Genomic DNA, 22,917 nt, shown 5'->3' on the forward strand with positions numbered 1-22,917 from the left:
TAGATAGCACAGCTTCAAAGTAAAAATGAACTATATCGTAAAAATCAATGAAAACTAAAATCTGCTTTTTGGTCTTAATTTGACGTTATGGTTGGGCATTCGGTTACCAGTGTGGTTACGGTTAGAGTAAAGGTAAGGTTTTTTAAGTAAAAATGTAAGGAGATAAATTGTAGAAATAGGCAGGGTCTGTGACTTTGTGGATGTGGTAACTAGTGACGACCGTTAATTCTTGTTTCTTTTTATCGTACAGCCTGGTGTATCTGCGCACTTATGTTCTTTCACAGAGCTAGGGATTTTACGATAGCATGTTTTGGTATGTACAAGTGTGTTCAGTCACTTCGAATCTGATATTTATGTAGGTCTATAACACATTATTCGAAAGCACCAAAGATATTTAATAAAGTATTAAAAGGCAACTGTCAGTGATATTACCGATAATAACCTATTTAAATCGTGCGTGTTAATCTGCCTACATGATTACCGATGTCGCAGATACTCCAGCCTTTATGTTGTTGTGTCTGTATAGTGTCTGTTTTGAAGCCCACATAACTTCAGACAATACTTTCTACAGTAGCCTAACTCAGTCGCTCAATTAACAAACTTTATTGTATAATATTACCAACCTTTGCTATCGCTCGTTCACGTCGTTTTTTTTGTGTCACGGTACTTGTGAACTTTGGACTGCATTGTTATATGATTGCACAAGGCAAAACCAAGCTATTCAAATACTAGAAATCGAAACTGAGAGAAGCAACTTCGGGAAAAGGATGAATGAGGTTAGAGAATTATTTTGTTGAGTTGTTTCATAATATTATTTAAATATAGCCTACAATTAACTTTGTAAATTAATTAAACTATTATAGCTGTTGTTGTGGACGATGCTGTGTTTAGAGAGTGTGTTAGTACCTGTTATAATTCTGTGTTCATAACTAAGTGGTGGTAGGCCTTATTATTTAAGGTATAAATAACAATTGGATGCATTCACGTGGTTTAAACTCTTTGAGAAACGGCGATTGGCTAATGGCCAACAACAAGCTGGGTCAAAGATAAACTAAAAATACATTTTCATGGACGTAAACAAATGATAGTTTTCATAAACTGTTAATAGATTGCTGTTTAAAATAATGTTTTGTTGTTGTATTTAACTGCCGAAATGCTGTTATCGAGGTAATTTCCTTAGTAAGTGACTTCAAAAAAGTTTAAAGTCAAAGATCCTCCAAATCAGAGTTACATGTGGGAAACAAAATTGTTTTGCCCGAGTTGTGACGTATCACCACAGACCTTTGACCTTTACAACCAAAAGATGACAACAAATTAGTTTTTGACAACAACGAAATGGATAATCAATATGGATAATTTAGCTAGACCATATTGTTAATGTTAAGCAAGCTAGCAAAGAGTATTATTAGCAACGTAAATAAATAAAATAAAATCTTATTGGTTGATGAATTGTTCCGACTTCAAAAGCACTTGAACACAATCATGTTGTAGAATCATGTCGCACACAATCATGCCCATTTTTCTCATGAAGGTGAAACCAACAGGAGCTCAGGTATGATAAACGACTTTCCCACTTGTGATTAATGCAGGGGACTTTAATGCAGGCAAACTTAAATCAGTTTTACCAAATTTTTACCAGCATGTCACATGTGCAACCAGAGGGAAAGAACTCTAGACCACCTACACTCCACACACAGAGATGCATACAAAGCTCTCCCCCTCCCTCCATTTGGCAAATATGACCATAATTCTATCCTCCTGATTCCACGAGCTCAGAAATGATAGACGACTTTCCCACTTGTAATTACCAGTGGCGATGTTAGCATGTAAATCTTTGTGGGGCAAACAAAAATTGACCAAATTATTAGGGTGAGGCACATGGGCTACTAACAGCTTACTACACAACATACACTTTGAATTACACTTAGAGTTATAGATGGCTCCGAAGAACATGGTTGACGTTTTACATTCTCCCAACCAATTGTGCTATTCTGTTAGTATTTTTTTGTGTAACTTCTTTTTAAACTTATTTTGTACATAATGTTGCTGCTACTGTCTCTTATGACCGAAAATAACTTCTGGACATCAGAACAGCGATTATTCACTGCAGACTAAATTAAACTTTTTCCTTTAATGAGTCCGACGAAAAGGATATACTTCTTTCACTGGAAAAGAAACTGATCCCCGTCATTTGCTTGAAGAAAAGACGCAGGAAAAGGAGCCACAGATCAGGAAGCCTTCTGAGAATCCGTAGGCGAGCGGGTAAACTCCCACTACCATCCGTTCTTCTTGTTAATGTGCAAACGTTGGAAAATAAAATTGACAACCTATGATTGAGATGATCTTACCAACGGGACATTAAAAACTGTAATATCTTATGTTTCGCCGAGACGTGGCTGAATGAAGATACAGGTAATATAGAGCTGGCAGGATTTTTCATGCACCGGCAGAACAGAGACGTAACATCTGGTAGAGAAGAAGAAAATGCTCACCTAGAAGCAGCGTTCCTATTGGCTGGGGACTTTAATGCAGGCAATCTTAAATCAGTTTTACCAAATTTTAACGGCATGTCATATGTGCAACCAGAGGGATAAAAATCCTAGACCACCTTTACTCCACACACAGAGATGCATACAAAGCTTTGCCCGGCCCTCCATTTGGCAAATCTGACCATAATTATATCCTCCTGATTCCTGCTTATAAGCAAAAACTAAAGCAGGAAGTAAAGCAGTGACTCACTCAATACGGAAGTGGTCAGATGACGCGGATGCTACACTACAGGACTGTTTTGCTAGCACAGACTGGAATATGGAATATGTTCCGGATTATGGAATATGTTCCGGGATTCATCCAATGGCATTTAGGAGTACACCACCTCAGTCATCGGCTACATCACTAAGTGCATTGATGACGACGTCCCCACTGTGACTGTATGTACATATCCCAACCAGAAGCCATCGATTACAGGCAACATCCGCATCGAGCTAAAGGCTACAGCTGCCGCTTTCAAGGAGCGGGAGACAAATCCGGACGCTTATAAGAAATACCGCTAAGCCCTCAGACAAACCATCAAACAAGCAAAGTGTCAATGCAGGATGACGACTGAATCCTACTACACCGGCTCTGACGCTCGTCAGATATGGCAGGGCTTGAAAGCTATTACGGACTACGAAGGGAAACCCAGACGTGAGCTGCCCTGTGACGCAAGCCTACCAGACAAGTTAAATGCCTTTTATGCCCGCTTCAAGGCAAGCAATACTGAAGCATGCACAAGAGCACCAGCTGTTCTGGAAGACCGTGTGATAACGCTCTCGGTAGCCGATGTGAACAAAACCTTTAAACAGGTCAGCATTCACAAAGCCGCTGGGCCAGACGGATTACCAGGGCGGGCACACAAAGCATGCGCGGAACAATTGTCAAGTGTCTTCACTGTTTCAAGCAGACCACCGTGGTCCCTGTGCCCAAGAATGCGAAGGTAAACTGCCTATATGATTACCGCCCCGTAGCACTCACTTCTGCAGCCATGAAGTGCTTTGAAAGGCTGGTCATGGCTCACAACAGCATCCTCCAGGACACCATAGACCCACTCAAATTCGCATAACGCCCCAACAGATCCGCAGATGATGCAATCTCAATCACGCTCCACACTGCCCTTTCCCACCTGGACAAAAGGAACACCTATGTGAGGTAATGAAGGTAATGAAGGTAATGAACCTAATGCTGTTCATTGACTACAGCTCAGCGTTCAACATCATAGTGCCCACAAAGCTCATCACTAAGCTAAGGACTCTGGGACTAAACACCTCCCTCTGCAAATGGATCATGGACTTCCTGACGGGCTGCACACAGGTAGTAAGAGTAGGCAGTAACATGTCTGCCACGCTAATCTTTAACACTGGGGACCCTCAGGGGTGTGTACTTAGTCCCCTCCTGTGCTCCCTGTTCACCCACAACTGTGTGGCCAAACACGACTCCAACACCATCATTAAGTTTGCTGACAACACAACAGTGGTAGGGCTGATCACCGACAACGATGATACAGCCTATAGGGAGAAGGTCAGAGAACTGGCAGTGTGGTGGCAGGACAACAACATCTCCCTCAATGTGAGCAAGATAAAGGAGCTGATCGTGTACTAAGGGAAAAGGCGGGTCGAACAGGTCTCCATTAACATTGACGGGGCTGTAGTGGAGCGGGTCGAGAGTTTCAAGATCCTTGGTGTACACATCACCAATGAACTGTAATGGTCCAAACATACCAAGACCGTCGTGAAGAGGGCACGACAAAACATTTTCCCCCTCAGCAGACTAAAAAGATTTGGCATGGGTCCCCAGATCCTCAAAAGGTTCTACAGCTGCACCATCGAGAGCATCCTGACCGGTTGCCTCACCGCCTGGTATGGAACCTGCTTGGTGAACGGCCCAGTACATCACTGGGGCCAAGCTTCTTGCCATCCAGGACCTATTTAATAGACGGTGTCAGAGGAAAGCCCATAAGTCACCCAAGTATAGACTGTTTTCTCTGCTACCGCATGGCAAGCGGTACTGGAGCGCCAAGTCTAGGACTAAAAGGCTCCTCAACAGCTTCTACCCTTAAGCCATAAGACTCCTGAACAGGTAATCGGCTACCCGGACTATTTGCATTGTGTGCCACCCCCAACCCCTCTTTTTACGCTGCTGCTACTCTCTGTTTATCATATATGCATAGTCACTTTAACTATACATTCATGTACATACTACCTCAATTGGGCCGACCAACCAGTGCTCCCGCATATTGGCTAACCGGGCTATCTGCATTCTGTCCCACCACCCGCCAACCCTCTTTTACACTACCTAGCAATTGCCATACCAGGCAGTGATGCTGCAGCTGTAGAACCTTTTGAGGATCTCAGGACCCATGCCAACTGTCTTGGTGTGTTTGGACCATTCTAGTTTGTTGTTGATATGGACATCGAGGATCTTGAAGCTCTCAACCTGCTCCACTACAGCCCTGTCAATGAAAATGGGGGTGTGCTCGGTCCTCCTGGTTCTACATTTTTTGAATGGGGCATGCTTATTTAAGATGGTGAGGAAAGCACTTTTAAAGAATACCAGGCATCCTCTACTGACGGAATGAGGTCAATATCCTTCCAGGATACCCGGACCAGGTGGATTAGAAAGGCCTGCTCGCTGAAGTGTTTTAGGGAGCGTTTGACATTGATGAGGGGTGGTCGTTTGACCGTGGACCCATTACAGACGCAGGCAATGAGGCAGTGATTGCTGAGATCCTGGTTGAAGACAGCAGAGGTGTATTCAGAGGGCAGGTTGGTCAGGATGATATTTATGAAGGTACTCGTGTTTACGGATTTGGGGTTGTACCTGGTAGGTTCCATGATAATTTGTGTGAGATTGAGGGCATCTAGTTTAGATTGTGGAATGGCCGGGGTGTTAAGCATATACCAGTTTAGGTCACCTAACAGTACAAACTCTGAAGTTAAATGGGGGGCAATTAATTCACATATGGTGTCCAGGGAACAGCTGGGGGCTGAGGGTGGTCTGTAACAAGCGGCAACAGTGAGAGACCTATTTCTGGAAAGGTGGATTTTTAAAAGTAGAAGCTCAAACTGTTTGTGTACAGACCTGGATAGCATGACAGAACTCTGCAGGCTGTCTCTGCAGTAGATTGCAACTCCACCCCCTTTGGCAGTTCTATCTTGGTGGAAAATGTTGTTATTGGGGATGGACATTTTCAAAATTTTGGTGGCCTTCCTACGCCAGGATTCAGACACAGCTAGAATATCAGGGTTGGTGGAGTGTGCTAAAGCAGTGAATAAAACAAACTTAGGGAGGAGGCTTCTGATGTTAACATGCATGAAACCACGGCTTTTACGGTTACAGAAGTCAACAAATGATAGCGCCTGGGGAATAGGAGTGGAACTGGGGGCTACAGGGCCTGGGTTAACCTCTACATCACCAGATGAATAGAGGAGAAGTAGGATAAGGGTAGGGCTAAAGGCTATAAGAACTGGTCGTGTAGTGTGTTGGGGACAGAGAATAAAAGGAGCAGATTTATGGGCGTGGTAGAATAGATTCAAGGCATAATTTACAGACAAGGGTATGGTAGGATGTGTTAAAGTGTTAAATAAATCAAATATATTTCAGATTTTAGATTCTTCAAATTTTAGATTCTTCAACCCTTTGCCTTGATGACAGCTTTGCACACTCTTGGCATTCTCTCAACTAGTTTCACCTGGAATGCTTTTCCAACCGTCTTGAAGGAGTTCCTACATATGCTGAGCACTTGTTGCCTGCTTTTGCTTCACTCTGAGGTCCAACTCATTTCAAACCATCTGAATTTGGTTGAGGTTGGGTGATTGTGGAGGCCAGGTCATCTGATGCAGCACTCCATGCAGCACTCCACTCTCTGATGCAGCACTCTCCTTCTTGGTAAATTAGCCCTTACACAGCCTGGAGGTGTGTTGGGTCATTGTCCTGTTGAAAAACAAATGATAGCCCCACTAAGCACAAACCAGATGGGATGGCGTATCGCTACAGAATGCTGTAGTAGCCATGCTGGCTAAGTGTGCCTTGAATTAAAAATAAATCACTGACAGTGTCACCAGCAAAGCACCATCACACCTCCTCCTCCATGCTTCATGGTGGGAACCACACATGCGGCAATCAGCCGTTCACCTACTCTGCGTCTCACAAAGACACGGTGGTTGGAACCAAAAAATATCAAATTTGGACAACTCAGACCAAAGGACAGATTTACACCGGTCTAATGTCCATTGCTCGTGTTTCTTGGCCCAAGAAAGTCTCTTATTCTTATTGGTGTCCTTTAATAGTGATTACTTTGCAGCAGTTCGACCATGAAGGCCTGATTCACGCAGTCTTCTCTGAACAGTTGATGTTGAGATATGCCTCTTACTTAAACTCTATGAAGCATTTATTTGGGCTGCAATCTGAGTTGCATTTAACTCTAATGAACATATCCTCTGCGGCAGAGGTAACTCTGGGTCTTCCTTTCCTGTGGCGGTCCTCATGAGAGCCAGTTTCATCATAGTGCTTGATGGTTTTTGCGACTGCACTTGAAGAAACTTTCAAAGTTCTTGAAGTTTTCGAAATTGACTGTATTAAAGTAATCATGGACTGTAGTTTCTCTGCTTATTTGAGCTGTTCTTGCCATAATATGGACTTGGTCTTTTACCAAATAGGGGCTATCTTCTGTATACCACCTCTACCTTGTTACAACACAACTGATACTTTGAAGATTCTCAAATATAAAATATATTTTGATTTGTTTAACCCTTTTTTTGCTTACTACATGCGTTATTTCGTAGTTTTAGTGTCTTCACTATAATTCTACAATGTAGAAAATACAAAAAATAAAGAAACTCTGGAATGAGTAGCTGTGTCTAAACTTTTGACTGTTACTGTATATATATATTAGTGATGCACCGATATGATGTTTTTGGCCGATACTGATATGTGATATTTTCCTTGCCAAAAAAACGATACCGATAGCGATAACCGATATATAAACAATTTTAGCGGCCTTTTAAGCATTCTGGTTAAATAGTTAACACACACACATGGACGCAGCGGTCTAAGGCACTGCATCTCAGTGCAAGAGGTGTCACTACAGTCACTGGTTCAAATCCAGGCTTTATCACATCCGGCCGTCATTGGGAGTCCCATAGGGCAGCGCACAATTGTTCCAGTGTTGGACGGGGTAGGTCATCATTGTAAATAATAATTTGTTCTTAACTGACTTGCCTAGTTAAATAAAGGTTACACACACACCACATTGACCAAAATGTTATTTTGTTGGCATTTATATATGTCCCCATTGCCAGTAAAACATAATCAAAACCTATTTCTTTCACTTGTTGTGCTGTTTCGTTGTTTATTTGTTCAGTCGTTTCATTCTCAACTAGGATTTCATCATACATGTCAAGCAGTGAAGTTTTAGCTCTGTCTGTCCGTGGCCTCTTCCTCGGTGCCCACTGTCACTGTGTCCATTTCCATCTTGTCCAGCTGTGTATGTAACATTTCACTTTAACTTTCTTGTCTTTATCAAAGTAGCAGTCCTTGTACATAGCATCGAGCATGGTGGCGACACAGTAAAGAAAGAATGCCACCGAATCGCTTGTTCACAGCCTGTGTCAGCAGTTTTGTTGAGCAGGCTTTTCAATGCCATGACAGAGGGTATCACATCTGCTGCAGGCACAGTTGATGAGCTTATTTCTCAAGTCAGTTGTTTGTCAGCTAGTGTGTTCATGTTTCCAAGTTTCAAACATGTTCTCAAATGCGATTGAAATGGCAGCAGTGGTATGACAACCAGCACATTCATGAGCATACAATATGACTTTCCTCAGTACGAAATCCTCGACGACCCACTGTGCTGTCGGACTCAGCATGCTCATGGGGCTGATATCGATGGTCCAAATGTCAGTCGTGAAGCTAATAGCAGTGACACTATTACTGTGTAACTCCGGTAGGGCAACATCTGAAAAATAGCGCACTTGGTGCTCGACCAGTCTGCGAAAGCCAACATCACCCACGACAGAGAACGGTTGATTGTCAAGGGCAATGAATTTCATTATCTTGGCATTAATGGATTTCGCCTTTGAATTTTCTTACTCTTTCAAATGACTGCTCGACAAGTTGACTGCTCGAGCCACACAGCAGACATTGTGGGCTAGGTTAGGAATGCTGTGTTCTAAGTGCAGAGAAACATTTTACGTGGCGTCATTACTTCATGTACCTACGTTATATAGGTATGTACCTACGTTATATAGGTATGTACCTACGTTATATAGGTATGTACCTACGTTATATAGGTATGCACGTCAACTTTGACATGGGTTTTACACATCGCCGTTAAATTAGACATCGGGTCGGTGCCGATGTTGGCATTGTTAGCTAATATCAGCCGATTCCCATATGTTCCCCGATATATTGTGCATATATGTAAATATATATATAGATTTTTTTTTAGCTAAACAGGTGGGGCCACCTGCCCTGAATAACGGAACATCACTGGTAATTACCAGTTGGAGGGGCGTTCAAGTGGGGTTTTCCCAGTCGTATGTGATAAATACCAAAGTCCCACTTGGGTTATGAATACTGCTTAATTACCTAGATGAGTCTTGCGAGGCCATCCTTCCAAATCTCATCTCGTTGACCTATAGATCTATGCTGATATGGTTGTCATTGGCTGACATGGGCAAATCAAAGTTTATTGTTCGGGTACACAGATTTGTAGATGTTTCACAGCGAAATGCTTGTGTTTATAATTACACACATAATCTAGAAAATAATAATAATAAATATATTAAGTTATTCATATTTTATATTAAATAAACAGGTTCACTCTCTCGGTGTCTTCTCTCTCAATTTTCAAATTCAGTATCAAAATGCTTTATTTGCATGTCAAAAATTCCATGTGTATTGTCTCTCATTCTCTCTCTCCCTCCCCCCCTTTCCTTCTCTGTCTCCCACCATCTCAGTGAGTTTTGACATCTACCCAGTCCCATGGCGTCTGCCCTAAGCCATCTCTCTCCAATGTCTGTAAGAGTGAGAGAAGGATGGAGTGATAATGGAAGAGGAGAGGAGCAGGTGGAGGATGAATTTGCGTGTTCCGGAGTGCTACGCGGTGCCCTGTGGTCCTTCCATCCCTCAGTGGAGAGGATATTTGGGGTGTCCTTTACGATCGGTAGAGAGGAGGATGCTGTGTTACCCCATGATGGACAGATCTGGCTCAAACTAAAAGGAGTGAGGAAGGACGCGGTGGCTGCCAAAGTAAGAAATGGCGCTTATTGTTGTTGTTTTTAACTCCATGTTTTTAATGTTATGTTAACTTGTTTTGAGGTTGAGGTTAACCTTATGTGTTTTGCATTAATGCAAGGTGGTCATTTCCTATATGTGTCTCAACTTGGGCCATGAGTTTTTTCTGATCACGTCATCTGACCAGGGAAAACTCCAAAACTTACTCTATGTTGTAACATAATATAGTATTAAATCTTTCTCTCTCCCCACTTCCTCCTCTCTCTCATTCTCTCTCCTCTAGTTGTTTGTGAAGGGAGTTGTGAACCAGGAGGCCCAGCAGGAGGTTCCATATCCAGGTGTCCTTCACTGTGTGTTCTGTGGAGCCCGAGGGCTGTTCATGGAGTGCCTGATCAGAAACACCTCTGCTTACATACTGGTAAGAATAGACAAATAGACAACACACACACATACAGGCTGCACACACACACACACACACACACACACATAGGCACGCAGGAACACACACACACAAAGTTGATCAGATGGATGATGTAAAGGAAGGAAATGCACATTAGAGGAGATGGAGGTTGTGGGTTTGAGTCTTTATTTATTTGATTTTTTATTTAGCTAGGCAAGTCAGTTAAGAACCAATTCTTATTTACAAAGACGGCCTACCCCGACCAAACCTTAACCAGGACAATCCTGGGCCAATTGTGCGCCTCCCTATGGGACTCCCAATCACGGCCGGTTGTGAAACAGCCTGGAATCTAACCAGGGTCTGTATTGGCGCCTCTAGCACTGAGATGCAGTGCCTTGGACCTCTGCGTAACTCGGGAGCCCCTAAGTCTCTTTAGAGAGATGGCAAGAATAGGGCTAAAGTTAAGATTATCTCAATGTCTTCCCATTTCCTTTCCTCCAGGTGGGTTCCCCAGGCTTCCTACTCATCTCAGGACTGGCAGAACCAGTGGTCAGGGCCTATTCCCTCATCACAGACCTGGTGAAGAACTACGAGGTCACCCAGGGACGAAGAACCGAGCCTGGCGACAGAGGATCAGGCGAGACCCTGGATTCCCGTCGGGCCTTCAAATCCCTGGTGGAGAGATGGGAGGACAGGCACACTCTGGATCTGCTGGTGCTACCAGGGGTGGTGAAGGAGACTCTACTGGATCTGGTGAGGGAGTCTGGGCTGGGATCCAACCCCGGTCCTGGGGGCTCGAACCTCAGTCTTGGGGGGTCTAGAGACAGAGCGGGTCTAATGGACACTGATAGCCAGAGACGATGGGACAACCAGTCAGGCTTGGACATACTAAAACTTATGGATACCAGAGTAGGGACCAGAGCTGGAGAGGCTAGGGACATAGAGGGAATTCAGGGGATTTCCACATCAAGGAGAAAACCTCCTGTAAATTCCACCCACAACCAAGACCCTGGTCTACGGAATATTGGGCAGCTTTCTCAACAAAAGACGTTCACTAGCTTACATGTACAAGAAAGAGAGATGGGCAAAGATTGGTCAAAGAGAGCGATAGAGAAAGACGCAGCACCTCGACTTCCCATCTTCCACTCTTTCCATCAAACCGAGGAGGAGGGGCAAGGATGTTCCCAACAGGAGGTAGAGGATGAAGAACAGGGGGAGGAAGGAGAGGGGGAGATGTTGTCAGTAGGGAGTAGGGAGGAGTTTGGGCTCTTGCTGAAGTTCTTCACGGCTATGGGCTATGCAGAAGATGTGGTAATGAGGGTCCTGGCCCGGACCGGACCCAGAGAAGTCTCCCAGATTCTGGACCTGGTCCAGCAAGAACATGACCGGACCGGTCTGGCCATGAACCACCCAGTGGAGATGGAGCACACAGAGGTAGAGGAGAGGGAAGCTAAAGGAGTGAGAGGAAAGAGAAGCAGTATAGATGGAGGGATGGGAGTGGAGCTGGAGGGAGGTGTGGAAGAAGGGGCGGGGAGTAGAGAGGAGGGGAGAAAAGGCAGGGAGAGTGGAGGGTCTACCGCTAACCTGTCTGAGGATTCACTGAAGGAAGGCAGGGAGAGGGGCGAGGGCGGCATGGAGGGAGGTGAAGGGGGGAACGAGGAGGATTTTTTCCTGGGAGTTGTGAAGAGGGCCGCAGCCAGTTGTGGATACACAGAGGAGAAGGTAGCAGAAGTGTACAGTATGTTACCTGAACTGTCCACACGCCAGCTACTCCTGGAGCTACAGAGGGAGAGAGCCAGAGAGACAGAAGCTGCATCCCAGGACCAGGTACGAGACGAACCAAGAGAGGTGGATGAGGCTGTCTCAGAGCTACAGAGAAAGGACAGAGCAGGAGACAGGAAGGAGGAGAGAGGTAGAGAGATGGAGGCACCAGCACCGCAGTCCACTGCTACTGAGAAGAGAGGAGAAGAAAGAAAGATTGTGAAAGGAAAGAGTGAAAGGAAGACCAATGAGGTAGGAGTGACCGTGCCGAACCAAATCGGCGATGGTACAGTTAAGGTTGAACCAGATCTGGCTCAATGGAATGCCATGACAAACCAGATTCCGTTCCTGATTCACAGTCACCAGAAGAATCCCACACAGACACACACCCCCCATCGAGCCAGCCCCCCTTTAGTCACAGGGCCGCCTCAGCCCACCTACCCCAACACACTACCCCCACAACCCACCTACCCCAACACACTATCCCCACAACCCACCTACCCCAACACATTACTCCCACAACCCACCTACCCCAACACATTACTCCCACAACCCACCTACCCTCTCTTATTTCCCCATCAACTTGTTTACCCTCCCACCCAGCCACCACCGACCACCTTACCCCATACCCTTACCATGAATAACTCCTCAACAACCAGAGCGAAGGAGAAACGTGGTCTCTTTCCCCTAGCAGTAGAGGGAAGGGATCTCCCAGCCCTAACAGCGGTGGCTGTTGATAGACGAGGTCTCCCGACCATGGCAGCAGGGGCTGTGGTGACAGGGCAACAGCGCTTCATGGAAGGCCTCCAGACTCCATTTGACCTCAAGCTGACCGACCAACCAGGAGACCCGGGACTCAGGATGGTCATTATCGACGGCAGCAACGTTGCGATGAGGTGAGTATGAGGGAATGTGAGAACAAGAGAAGTGAGTACGAGGGAATGTGAGAACAAGAGAGGTGAGTACGAGGGAATGTGAGAACAAGAGAGGTGAGTACGAGGGAATGTGAGAACAAGAGAGGTGAGAGCGAGGGAATGTGAGAACAAGAGAGGTGAGTACGAGGGAATGTGAGAACAAGAGAGGTGAGTGCGAGGGAATGTGAGAACAAGAGAGGTGAGTGCGAGGGAATGTGAGAACAAGAGAGGTGAGTACAAGGGAATGTGAGAACAAGAGAGGTGAGTGCGAGGGAATGTGAGAACAAGAGAAGTGAGCGGATGAAGGGATAAAATAAATATGTAGAAAATGTAACCACAGACAAGAATAGCAGGCAAAATGTTGCAGTTATTCATGCGATCATTAATTTAGTTATTTATGTTAACGCTTTCATTGAAAGCAGTGTAGAAAGAACAGCAGCATACATACCTGTGTGGCCCCTGCACTACTTGAATCCACAGCTGTTTTAGTGGTAATGCTATGCTCTAACTGACAGCTAGCTATAGTTTACATGATCCAAAGCACATACTTAACTATACAAAGTATCAGTATTATACAGTATTTAATTAGGTTTTATCCCACTCCTTCTCTATAGTCACGGGCTGGGCCATTTCTTTTCGTGCCGAGGCATCGCCCTGGCGGTGCAACACTTCTGGAACCGCGGGCATCGCAGAATCAGTACCTTCCTGCCCCAGTGGAGGCAGAAGAGAGACCACCGGGGCAAAGGTAACACTATACGTCTGTCTGGAAATCCAGGCTTCACATCCACCTAGCTCTTTCATGTCATCAGTTGTATCAATTCAGTTTTCAATTAAGTTACTTCAGGAAGAATGTATATGTATTTTTCTTTAGGATAGACCCCCAACCCTGTTTAGCCCCCTAAGTCATTGATTAATGGATGGTAAATGTGTGTGACTGTGTGTACTACATTCATAAAGGAGAGGTTGGTGTGTCTGTGTTATTTTCAGAGCAGCACTACCTTAGTGAGCTCCAGAACCTGGGTCTGCTCTCCTACACCCCCTCCAGAGAAGTCCAAGGGAAGAGGATCAACTCATACGACGACAGGTTGTTCTTGTCGCTCTCCTCTGTCATACAATAGATCTGCTTGTAAACTGCTCTTATACTAAATATATATCTTGTTTGTAAACCGCTTACAAACTTTATCAGAAAATATCTACCTTTGAAAAGCTTATAAACTTTATCTGCTTATAAACTGCTTATTAACTCTAAGGTCTACTTATAAACAGACAAAAACAGTGTATAAACAACTTATTAAAAAAATAAAAACATTCAACAGACAGCTGTAGTAAGTGACTAATGAACGTTATTTCAGTTTTTTACAATTATACATTTACAGTAGAAGGCTTGTTAATATTCTCTAAACGGATGAAGTGACCTCCCCTTTTCCCCTTTTCCTTCATCCCTCTTTTCCTTCATCCCTCTTTTCCTTCATCCCTCTCTTCTCTGCAGGTTCCTGCTGCAGCTGGCCCAGAAGACCGATGGAGTGATCGTGACAAACGACAACCTCAGAGACCTGCTGGATGAGTCTCAAGTATGGTGCGAAATCATCAAGAAAAGGTGAAAGAAAGAAAGAAAGAATGAATGAGATGGAGAAGATACAATGGGCACGGAATATGATTTGTAATTTAGTATGTTAGGAATTGTCAGAAACATTTTCATAAATAGATTTTGGATAGATTTTTGCCTAACGTTAGAGTGCAACAATATCATTGTCACTACCTTAGTGGATTTGACCACTAAGGTAAACCTTGTGTATGAACCAACACCCATTTGATTTGAAATGTATCCAGTCAAATTGGTCTCATATCTGCCGTAACCTCAGTTTCTGTTCATTACCCAGACTCCTCCAATACACGTTTGTGGGGGATCACTTTATGGTACCGGATGATCCGCTGGGCCGAGGGGGACCCCACCTAGATGACTTCCTACACTCCCAGCACAGGTAACAAACACACATAGAGCCATACATGCACACACACACACACACCCTTCATGATACTTTCTTACTCTCTTAATTTCTCCCATATTAAAGAGCAACTGCTCCTAAAAAGCAACTTCTCTTTTTGAAATGTGTGTATTTGACATCTATATTAGTCAGAAACATTCTAGTATTAAAATGTACTACAATGTGTAAATAGAATAATTTTGGTCATAAAGTCAGTCTTGACCAAAATGTAGATTTGCGAGATGAGAGGAAAAAATGGTATGTCACAGACTGAAGGGTACCGTAACAGAACAAAGGGTACCTTAACAGAATGAAAGGTACCGTAACAGTTTTCCATGGGTTGGGTTTATTTCAATCCTGCCCACAGCTTGCAGCATCCAAGTAATCATCAGTTCGGAGCAAAGCTGCATGCGACTTGATCCTAAATGCCAGTGGTCAATTTGGTTTGACATTCCATATCCCTACCACTTTTGAGAAAATGGCCTGTAGATGTTTTTGGTACACCTACTGGAGAGCTCTTCTTTGTCTACACCCATTCAGCATCATTCACACCCTCTTAAGCCTTAGCCCCACCCATCTCTAAGGATTTACAGTGTAGTAAACAACCAAAGATCAAGACTAAAAGTGGTGAAAGCGGTAGCAAAAAATATGCTTTATCTAGTCCTTGGCCTATATCCTAATCTGATTTTGGTGCAGGTCATGTTGTTCTTCACATTACCCTCTATGGTAAACACTATATCAGATCAAATCTGAGTTTATTTGTTAAATGCGCAGGATACAGAAGGTGTAAATGGTACTGTGAGATGGTTACTTGCATAGTGGAGTCTTTTGTTTAGACATGTAGCTAACTAAATAATGAACCATAATCCCAACTCGTATTACCATGATCTATGCATGAATCTGCTGGCAGCTAGCTAAAGCTAACCAATTATGTTCAATGATAGCCTGCTGACATTAGGCTATAACTAGCAATGCAAATGGATTTCTGAGATACAAAAAAATATTACTACACAGATCATACACGTAATGCTAGCGAGCGAGCGAGACAGCTAGCTAATGTTAGTTGGCTAATAGTACGCTTTAAATGAAAAGGACTTTCTGACTAAAAACATTAGAACCATATAATATCTGAAAATGTAGCTAGACTCTTACCTGTATACATGAATGAACGTTTCTCCCTCTGTCATGGATGCCATGGTTGCCCTTAGTTAGAAGATGTAATCCAGAGACAGCTGTTTTATACAACAGCCTCCTGTGTTCTCTTTTTGACTCTTTTCGTATTTGGCAATCATCTCTTGGCTTCCACCGGGCATTCCACTGATTTCTAAACTCGGTCAAATTATTCAATTTCAACAACACTATTGATCACCGTTTCTTCTGTTGACAGTGATGGGAGAAGTCTACAATGTCTGGTTCAATTCAAATGTTTTTACCTAAATCAGGAATTCCATCATCGTCTGATTAATTTTCAGAGTCAACATGAGATACATGAGATATATAATCCTCCAGACTATAGTCCACCAATACTTTTTACCACTGATCTTTGCCGATGGCACTATTAACTTCAGGGCAGCAATGCAACACTTTTTCAGTTCTTCATGATATCTTTCAAAAAAATCTGTGGTAGAAAGGATTATCCACACATACTGAGCAGTGCATGTTATAGACAAAATCTTCTCTTGACATGTCCAGCCCATCCATTATCTCAGCCAATCATGGCTAGCGGGAGAATTCCTGTATTCTTCCGTGGCTAAACCAACTAGGCTCGTAATTTAACAATTGTATTTGCAGATGCCATACAAGTTTGTTATTAAGGCACTTTAAAGTTCACCTGTTCCAGACGGCATTTCTGCCAGAAAATGTATTTTGATAAAAAATATAAATAAAACGTTCAAATGCCTCTCCTGTGAAGTAGTGATGTGCAACATACGCCTAGCTTCTTGAAACGAGTCACAGTTGGGAGAAATTCATTTACAAATATTGAAAGCATTTAATGAGGCAACTAAAACATGTGTATCATGAAAATATTGTCCCATTCACATTGTGTTATTTGAAGGTCAAACCAACTTTTCCACGGTCACACACCAGCTGGCTGAATTGGCTGAACAATTTTGCAAACTCTTCCCACCTGCAAATACACACAAGAGACACCCACATCAAACCACACCCCAAAACTAACTCACATTTTAATTAATAAGGATCCGCCCCTTTTTTTTTAAATGTTCACCTAAAATGACATACCCAAATCTAACTGCCTGTAACTCAGGCCCTGAAGCCCTGAAGCAAGGATATGCATTTTCTTGGTAACATTTGAAAGGAAACACCTTTGAAGGTTGTGGAAATTTGAAAGGAATGTAGGAGAATATAACACAATAGATCAGGTTAAAGATAATACAAAGATTTTTTGTACCATCATCTTTTAAATGCAAGAGAAAGGCTTTAGTGTATTATTCCAGCCCAGTTGCAATTTATATTTTCGCCACTAGATGGCAGAAGGGTATGTGCAAAGTTTTATACTGATCCAACGAACCATTGCGTTTATGTTTTGTATCAAAACTGCCCAAATGTGCCTAATTTGTTTATTAATAACTTTTCATGTTCAAGACTGCACTCTCCTCAAACAATAGCATGGTATTCTTTCACTGTAATAGCTTCTGTAAATTGTTAGATTAGATTAACAAGAATTTAAGCTTTCTGGCAATATCAGATAGGTCTATGTCCTGGGAAAGAATACGTTAGCTCAACTGTCCCGTACCGATTCCGAAGAAGTTTAAGTCTTGGCCGCTAGAATTTCTTAATAAACCACATCTAAAACAATGCCAAATCAGGAAACACGATCTTCCTTTAACAGCTATACATCCCTCTCTATCTCTCTCTTCTCTTCTCTCAGGCCTCCTGTCCCAGGCAGTCACTCATTTGCAGGCGTGGCATCCTCCTTCCACTCTCCCCGAGTTCCAAGGGCCCAGACAGAGGTCCTTCAGTTCCGTGACTGGACACCAGGGGTCGTTGTGGAGCCAGAGCCCAGCCAGGCCAGGGGGAATGGGCACGCTAGGGCTGGACGCGGTGGCCCAGGGATGGGCCTTGGTCTGGGGCTGGGAGTGAAGAGGAGTGCAGAAGAGACCTCCAGGCTTAGGGAGAGCCTATCCCAGGTGTTCCCAGGACAGGATAGCATGGTTACTCTGGTGCTGCAGTGTAATCCTACAGTGACTGACATCAATTCACTGTCACACATTATACTGGAGCAGGAGAGTGTAGACTGAGAGTAGTGTTTTTGTGTGTGTGTGTGTGTGTGTGTGTGTGTGTGTGTGTTCCAGAGAAGAAGATGTATTAATGTATTTTATTTCAATGTTTGATTGATAAGTCTCAGTTCATAGACCGACGGGGCTAACATTGTTTCTTAATGTATTTCTATCGAATTAAGTTTGAAAACAGGACCAAAAATCGAACCATATTAATCTTATGGACAGGGGCGCAACTTTCACTGGGTTTTTTTAATAATTGCACTGTTTTATCATTGCAGTGTGATACAAAACGTGGTTCCAGTATGCTTTACGGCCATGCAAAAGCCTCACAGCTGTCGGGTAGGCTGTTTTCTGGTTTCAGCTAGCTGGATTTCGGTCTGCACAGACAACATAGAGCATACAGACAGCATGTATGAAAACAAATCTTCTGAAAGGCTAGCATATAGGACCAGCACAGGAGAGATGAACAGAGGCAGCTTCTGTCTGTGTTGCACTTTTTCTAAGAGTTGTAAAAACAAGCAGAACAGAAACTGGCTACTCCTTAGTTGACTGATCTAGCTGTGAAGGTAACTGCTGTTTGACAGAAAAAATAATATTCTCAGTGCAGCTAGTAGTGTAACTGGCATGTTACGTTAGCTAGTGTTTCATCATCTCTTGACTGAAGTGAATGAACTGCTAGTGGCTTGTTAGCTCGCTAGTATCTCCCACAGCCAGTTCAGCTCTAGCTAGCCTCTAGCTATCTGTCTGGTAGTAGTATCTAACAGCTGTTGTTTGTTTGGAAATGTTTTGTAGCTTTTGTTATGTCCCGTTTCAACAGAAGTACATTAAACTATGTACCATTGTACCATTAGTTAGCAGAGCTAGCCAAAAGTTGGCTAATGTTAGCTAGCTAGCTTTTCTTTTGCCTAAATCACAGTAGACTTGAACCAACCGATGAAATCAGCGGCCAAATGATTGACGACAGATATTGTGATGTTTTTTCAGCACATTGTATGTTTTTATTAGTCAGTACAGCAATGTAACGTTATTGATCTGTCAGTTTCCCTAGCTAATTCCCTACTTTTCACACTGACACAGTATAAACAGCTCTACAGGCTGCACTGTCATGGTGCACAGTCAGTACACAATACTATGCTCATCATGTCTTAGCATGATCAGTTGGTGGCAGGTGTCCCTGCAGTGTTAGACAGCCATGGAAGACTAGTCTAGAGATCTCAGGTGAATTTTGCAGTATTATTTAACAATCAGTGAATAAATACGGTTCCATCTTGAGTTGATGAGTCGGCTAGTCTGGGATCTGGGAATAAGGGTAATTTCAATTGTTTAACCATTGATTCTATTCCTGGTATATATATAATGTATAAAGGTACCCCAATGTAATTCTTTGTCATGCCTCATCTGAGCGGGATCAGATGGTGACAAGGGTCTCAATCAGGGTCAGGTAGCCAGGGAAGACCAGTCCGTGAGGGAGCTGAGGTGATTTATTGCAGATACATGACTTCATTTTCTCTGTGCAGCATACACTGGACAAGCAAGACGCTTCAAAGATTAGAACTATTTTAAGACAGTCTGACAAGCCTTTAAGGTTGATTTCCAAACTGTATCAAGTGTTGATAGAGGCTTTTCCCAATGACACAAAACATGTAAAACAACAATGTGAGGAGGCCTTAGAGACGCTATTGATGATGATGACTGGATACAGATATGTTAGAATGCTCAGTCACGTTCATTTCATTTCAGACAGAAATGACTGCACTTTAAGACCATCCGTGGAACATACTATATGCCAATGAAACTGAACATCATGCACTCAGAAATGTATTCATTCTGCTGGAGGTGTAAGACACAAAAGGGGACATATTTGCTTACGTTGTGGTCTTGTGAAGGCTGGCTGAATTATGGCAATGACTATGTTCTTTTATCTCAGGATGTCAACAGATTCTCCCTCCCCCTTGTTTTTGTTTGCTTGGAAATGTTGATACTGGAGACTATTGTCAGAAGAAACTGTGTAACCTAGCATTTATAGTGGTTAAGAAATGCTTTGCCATTCATTGGAAGGTTGGTTATCCTCCCAAAATGGATGGAAGAAATGTCAAGTTATGTATCACTAGATTGGATTTATTAAAATATTAAGGGTATACTGTGCAACTTTCATAAGGTCTGGATGCCTTATATGGAATACTGTATGACAAAAGGAGTCTGTATTGAAAACATGCCCACGTCAGGGGAGATACCTACTTAAGTCAACCCTAGCTTCTAGGCTGCTCAGTCCTGGCCCTGGGGGTCTGCCGTAATGTTGGTTGTCACTCTGGCCTTGGGCTAACATAGCTGAAACCTATAATGAATGTTTCCTAAAGCTGAGTGGAGTGTGTTGGTTTGGGGCGCAGCCGGATGGTGGACCCCTAGGGGCAGGACCGGGTGACCCAGCTATACTGTGTGCAAGTAAAAAGAGCTCTACATCACTATTAGACTTTTTTTTTTAACTAGGCAAGTCCGTTAAGAACAAATTCATATTTACAGACGGCAAACTCCAGCCAAACCCGAACTACACCCTATGGGACTCCCAATCACAGCCAGATGTGATATAACCTGGATTTGAACCAGTGACACCTCTTGCACTGAGATGCAGTGCCTTAGCTTTAGATGCCCCCAAAAATGAGAGGACCTCCCCCCACCAAGTTATGCCCCTGCCTAAGGATATTACTGCAAAAATAGTTTGTACCCTATTATTTTAATGCTTTAGGCCACTGTTGTATTTTGTGGATGTGATGACTAGTGTTGCTAAATTCAATGTACTTTGCTTTTATTTATTAAACATAATATTACAGTATGGTAATATAAAGTTGCTGATGCTCAACTTCAAATCAAACATTTCAGACTGAACATTTAACCTCTCAACTTTCTAAAGTTTTCCCAGTTAGTTAACACTATCAACGTTTCCCTTTACTGTGGGAATTGTGATCAAATCAATGCAATATTAGCCACTTTCACTACAAAATAACAAAACATAAACTATGCAAGAGATTTTGACAAAATGCATCGGAGTAGGATTCTATTGCATTGACATGCACGACGCAGCCCCGTACTCTACACAAACCAGTCACATAACACATAACCAATCAGAGCTGCAGTAGGCCTAAATGCAAATTAAGCGGTCGTGAGTAGATGTACTTGTTTTGAGGTCAAAGCGAGAGCTACGCGTAGCAACGTTGGCACATTTGTACATATCCTTTGCTAGTTAGTGAGCTATTAGCCCAGTTATAGATCATTTGTATTCAGCAATTTGGAAGTGATTGCTTCATAAAAGAGCACAAATTGTGTGCATTTCTAGACATCTTTGAAAAGTGAGTCAGGTAGAGCTTTTTTTTTGTCTTAAAGGGGCAGTATTGTATTTTGAGACGGGCTTCAATAACCTAAGGAGCCAATAGGCAGAGGGGAGCTTAATTTATTTGATTCTCTGTAATAATGGTATGGAAATAATAATGCATTTTCTTTTGTAAAGTGGTGTCTTGCATCAGTCACCTTGTCTGAAGGACAAGTGGATAAACAGGTTAATTTCAAGCCCTGCATGTTTTTTTCCCCCCAAAAGTCTCATGGAATGTAGGTCTACATTGAACACCACACATTTGCTGCTTCTGTAGGCTGAACGATAGAACAGCCATTTCCATGTTAAAATGTTATTGGATGCTTGGTCTCCATTGTTTTTGGTAGGCCTACATTATGATCAATTCGCCACAGTAGCCTACTTGACCACTTAACTTAAAGAGAGTACAGCCTCAGTGTTCATGTTGGAGCGAACCATTAAGGTGAGCTGAGCATTAAATAGGTCTATTTGCCAGGCTGAAGTAGCAAGGACATGCAGTTGACAGTGGGAGTTTCTTTTTTTGCTGGGTTTATATAGTGTAATTGTGTTACTCTTTAAACTGTTCCTTCAATTCTTTGTATGTTATTGTGAAGTAGAAACATCTAGGAGCAACAGCTGTGAAGTGGTAGGCCACACAAGCGGACGAATCTGGGTTTGGCGGATGCCAGGAGAACGCTACCTGCCCCAATGCATAGTGCCAACTGTAACATTTGGTGGAGGAGGAATAATGGCCAGGCCCCTTAGTTCCAGTGAAGGGAAATCTTAACGCTACAGCATACAATGACATTCTAGACGATTCTGTGCTTCCAACTTAGTGGCAACAGTTTGGGGAAGGCCCATTTCGGTTTCAGAATGACCCGCGTGCACAAAGCGAGGTCCATATAGAAATGGTTTGTCAAGATCGGTGTTTAAGAACTTGACTGGCCTGCACAGGGCCCTGACCTCAACCCTATCGAACAACTTTGGGATGAATTGGAACGCCGACTGCAAGCCAGGTCTAAACGCCCAACATCAGTGTCTGACATCACTAATGCTCTACATTATTACTACATTATGAATATTATTACAATAAACCAATCAATTACATAATTAATCGATAAATTACATAAATCATGAAGTTACTCATTTTCTCCCTATGGCGACTGTGCCCATTAAACCTACTTGAGTAAACATAGAGATGCATCCATTTCCCCTTTAACCCAGAATGTAAATAGAAACACACACTTTTCATGTTATGATAGTTTACACTTAAAAACTGAGAAAAAAAAGAAAAAAACCATTGAACCAATAACAAGAAAGCTGAAACATTTAGACATATCTTGGAATTATTGTTTGAACAATAAGTGTGAAAACAATCCAGAAGCAATTTGCCATTATAATGTATCAGTAATATTTAACTGTTGTTGGCTACTGCGTATAAAGAACAGGATATGTACAGTACCAGTAGTTTAAACACACCTACTCATTCAAGGATTTCTTTATT

At 42.9% G+C, this 22,917-nt stretch overlaps 1 protein-coding gene across 1 annotated transcript; it reads left to right on the plus strand.

Annotated features, from left to right (window-relative positions):
* The first annotated feature begins 504 nt into the window (after positions 1–504).
* khnyn (KH and NYN domain containing) lies at positions 505–22,689 on the plus strand. Its single transcript, XM_036987373.1, has 9 exons — positions 505–776; positions 9,492–9,783; positions 10,052–10,186; positions 10,670–12,825; positions 13,458–13,588; positions 13,831–13,927; positions 14,333–14,440; positions 14,724–14,825; positions 17,719–22,689. Exons 2-9 carry the CDS (start codon positions 9,517–9,519, stop codon positions 18,086–18,088), a joined length of 3,366 nt encoding a protein of 1,121 aa, XP_036843268.1. The 5' UTR covers positions 505–776; positions 9,492–9,516; the 3' UTR covers positions 18,089–22,689.
* The last annotated feature ends 228 nt before the right edge of the window (positions 22,690–22,917 follow it).

Source organism: Oncorhynchus mykiss, chromosome 9, assembly GCF_013265735.2.
Source record: "Oncorhynchus mykiss isolate Arlee chromosome 9, USDA_OmykA_1.1, whole genome shotgun sequence".
In the NCBI taxonomy this organism is placed as follows: domain Eukaryota; kingdom Metazoa; phylum Chordata; class Actinopteri; order Salmoniformes; family Salmonidae; genus Oncorhynchus; species Oncorhynchus mykiss.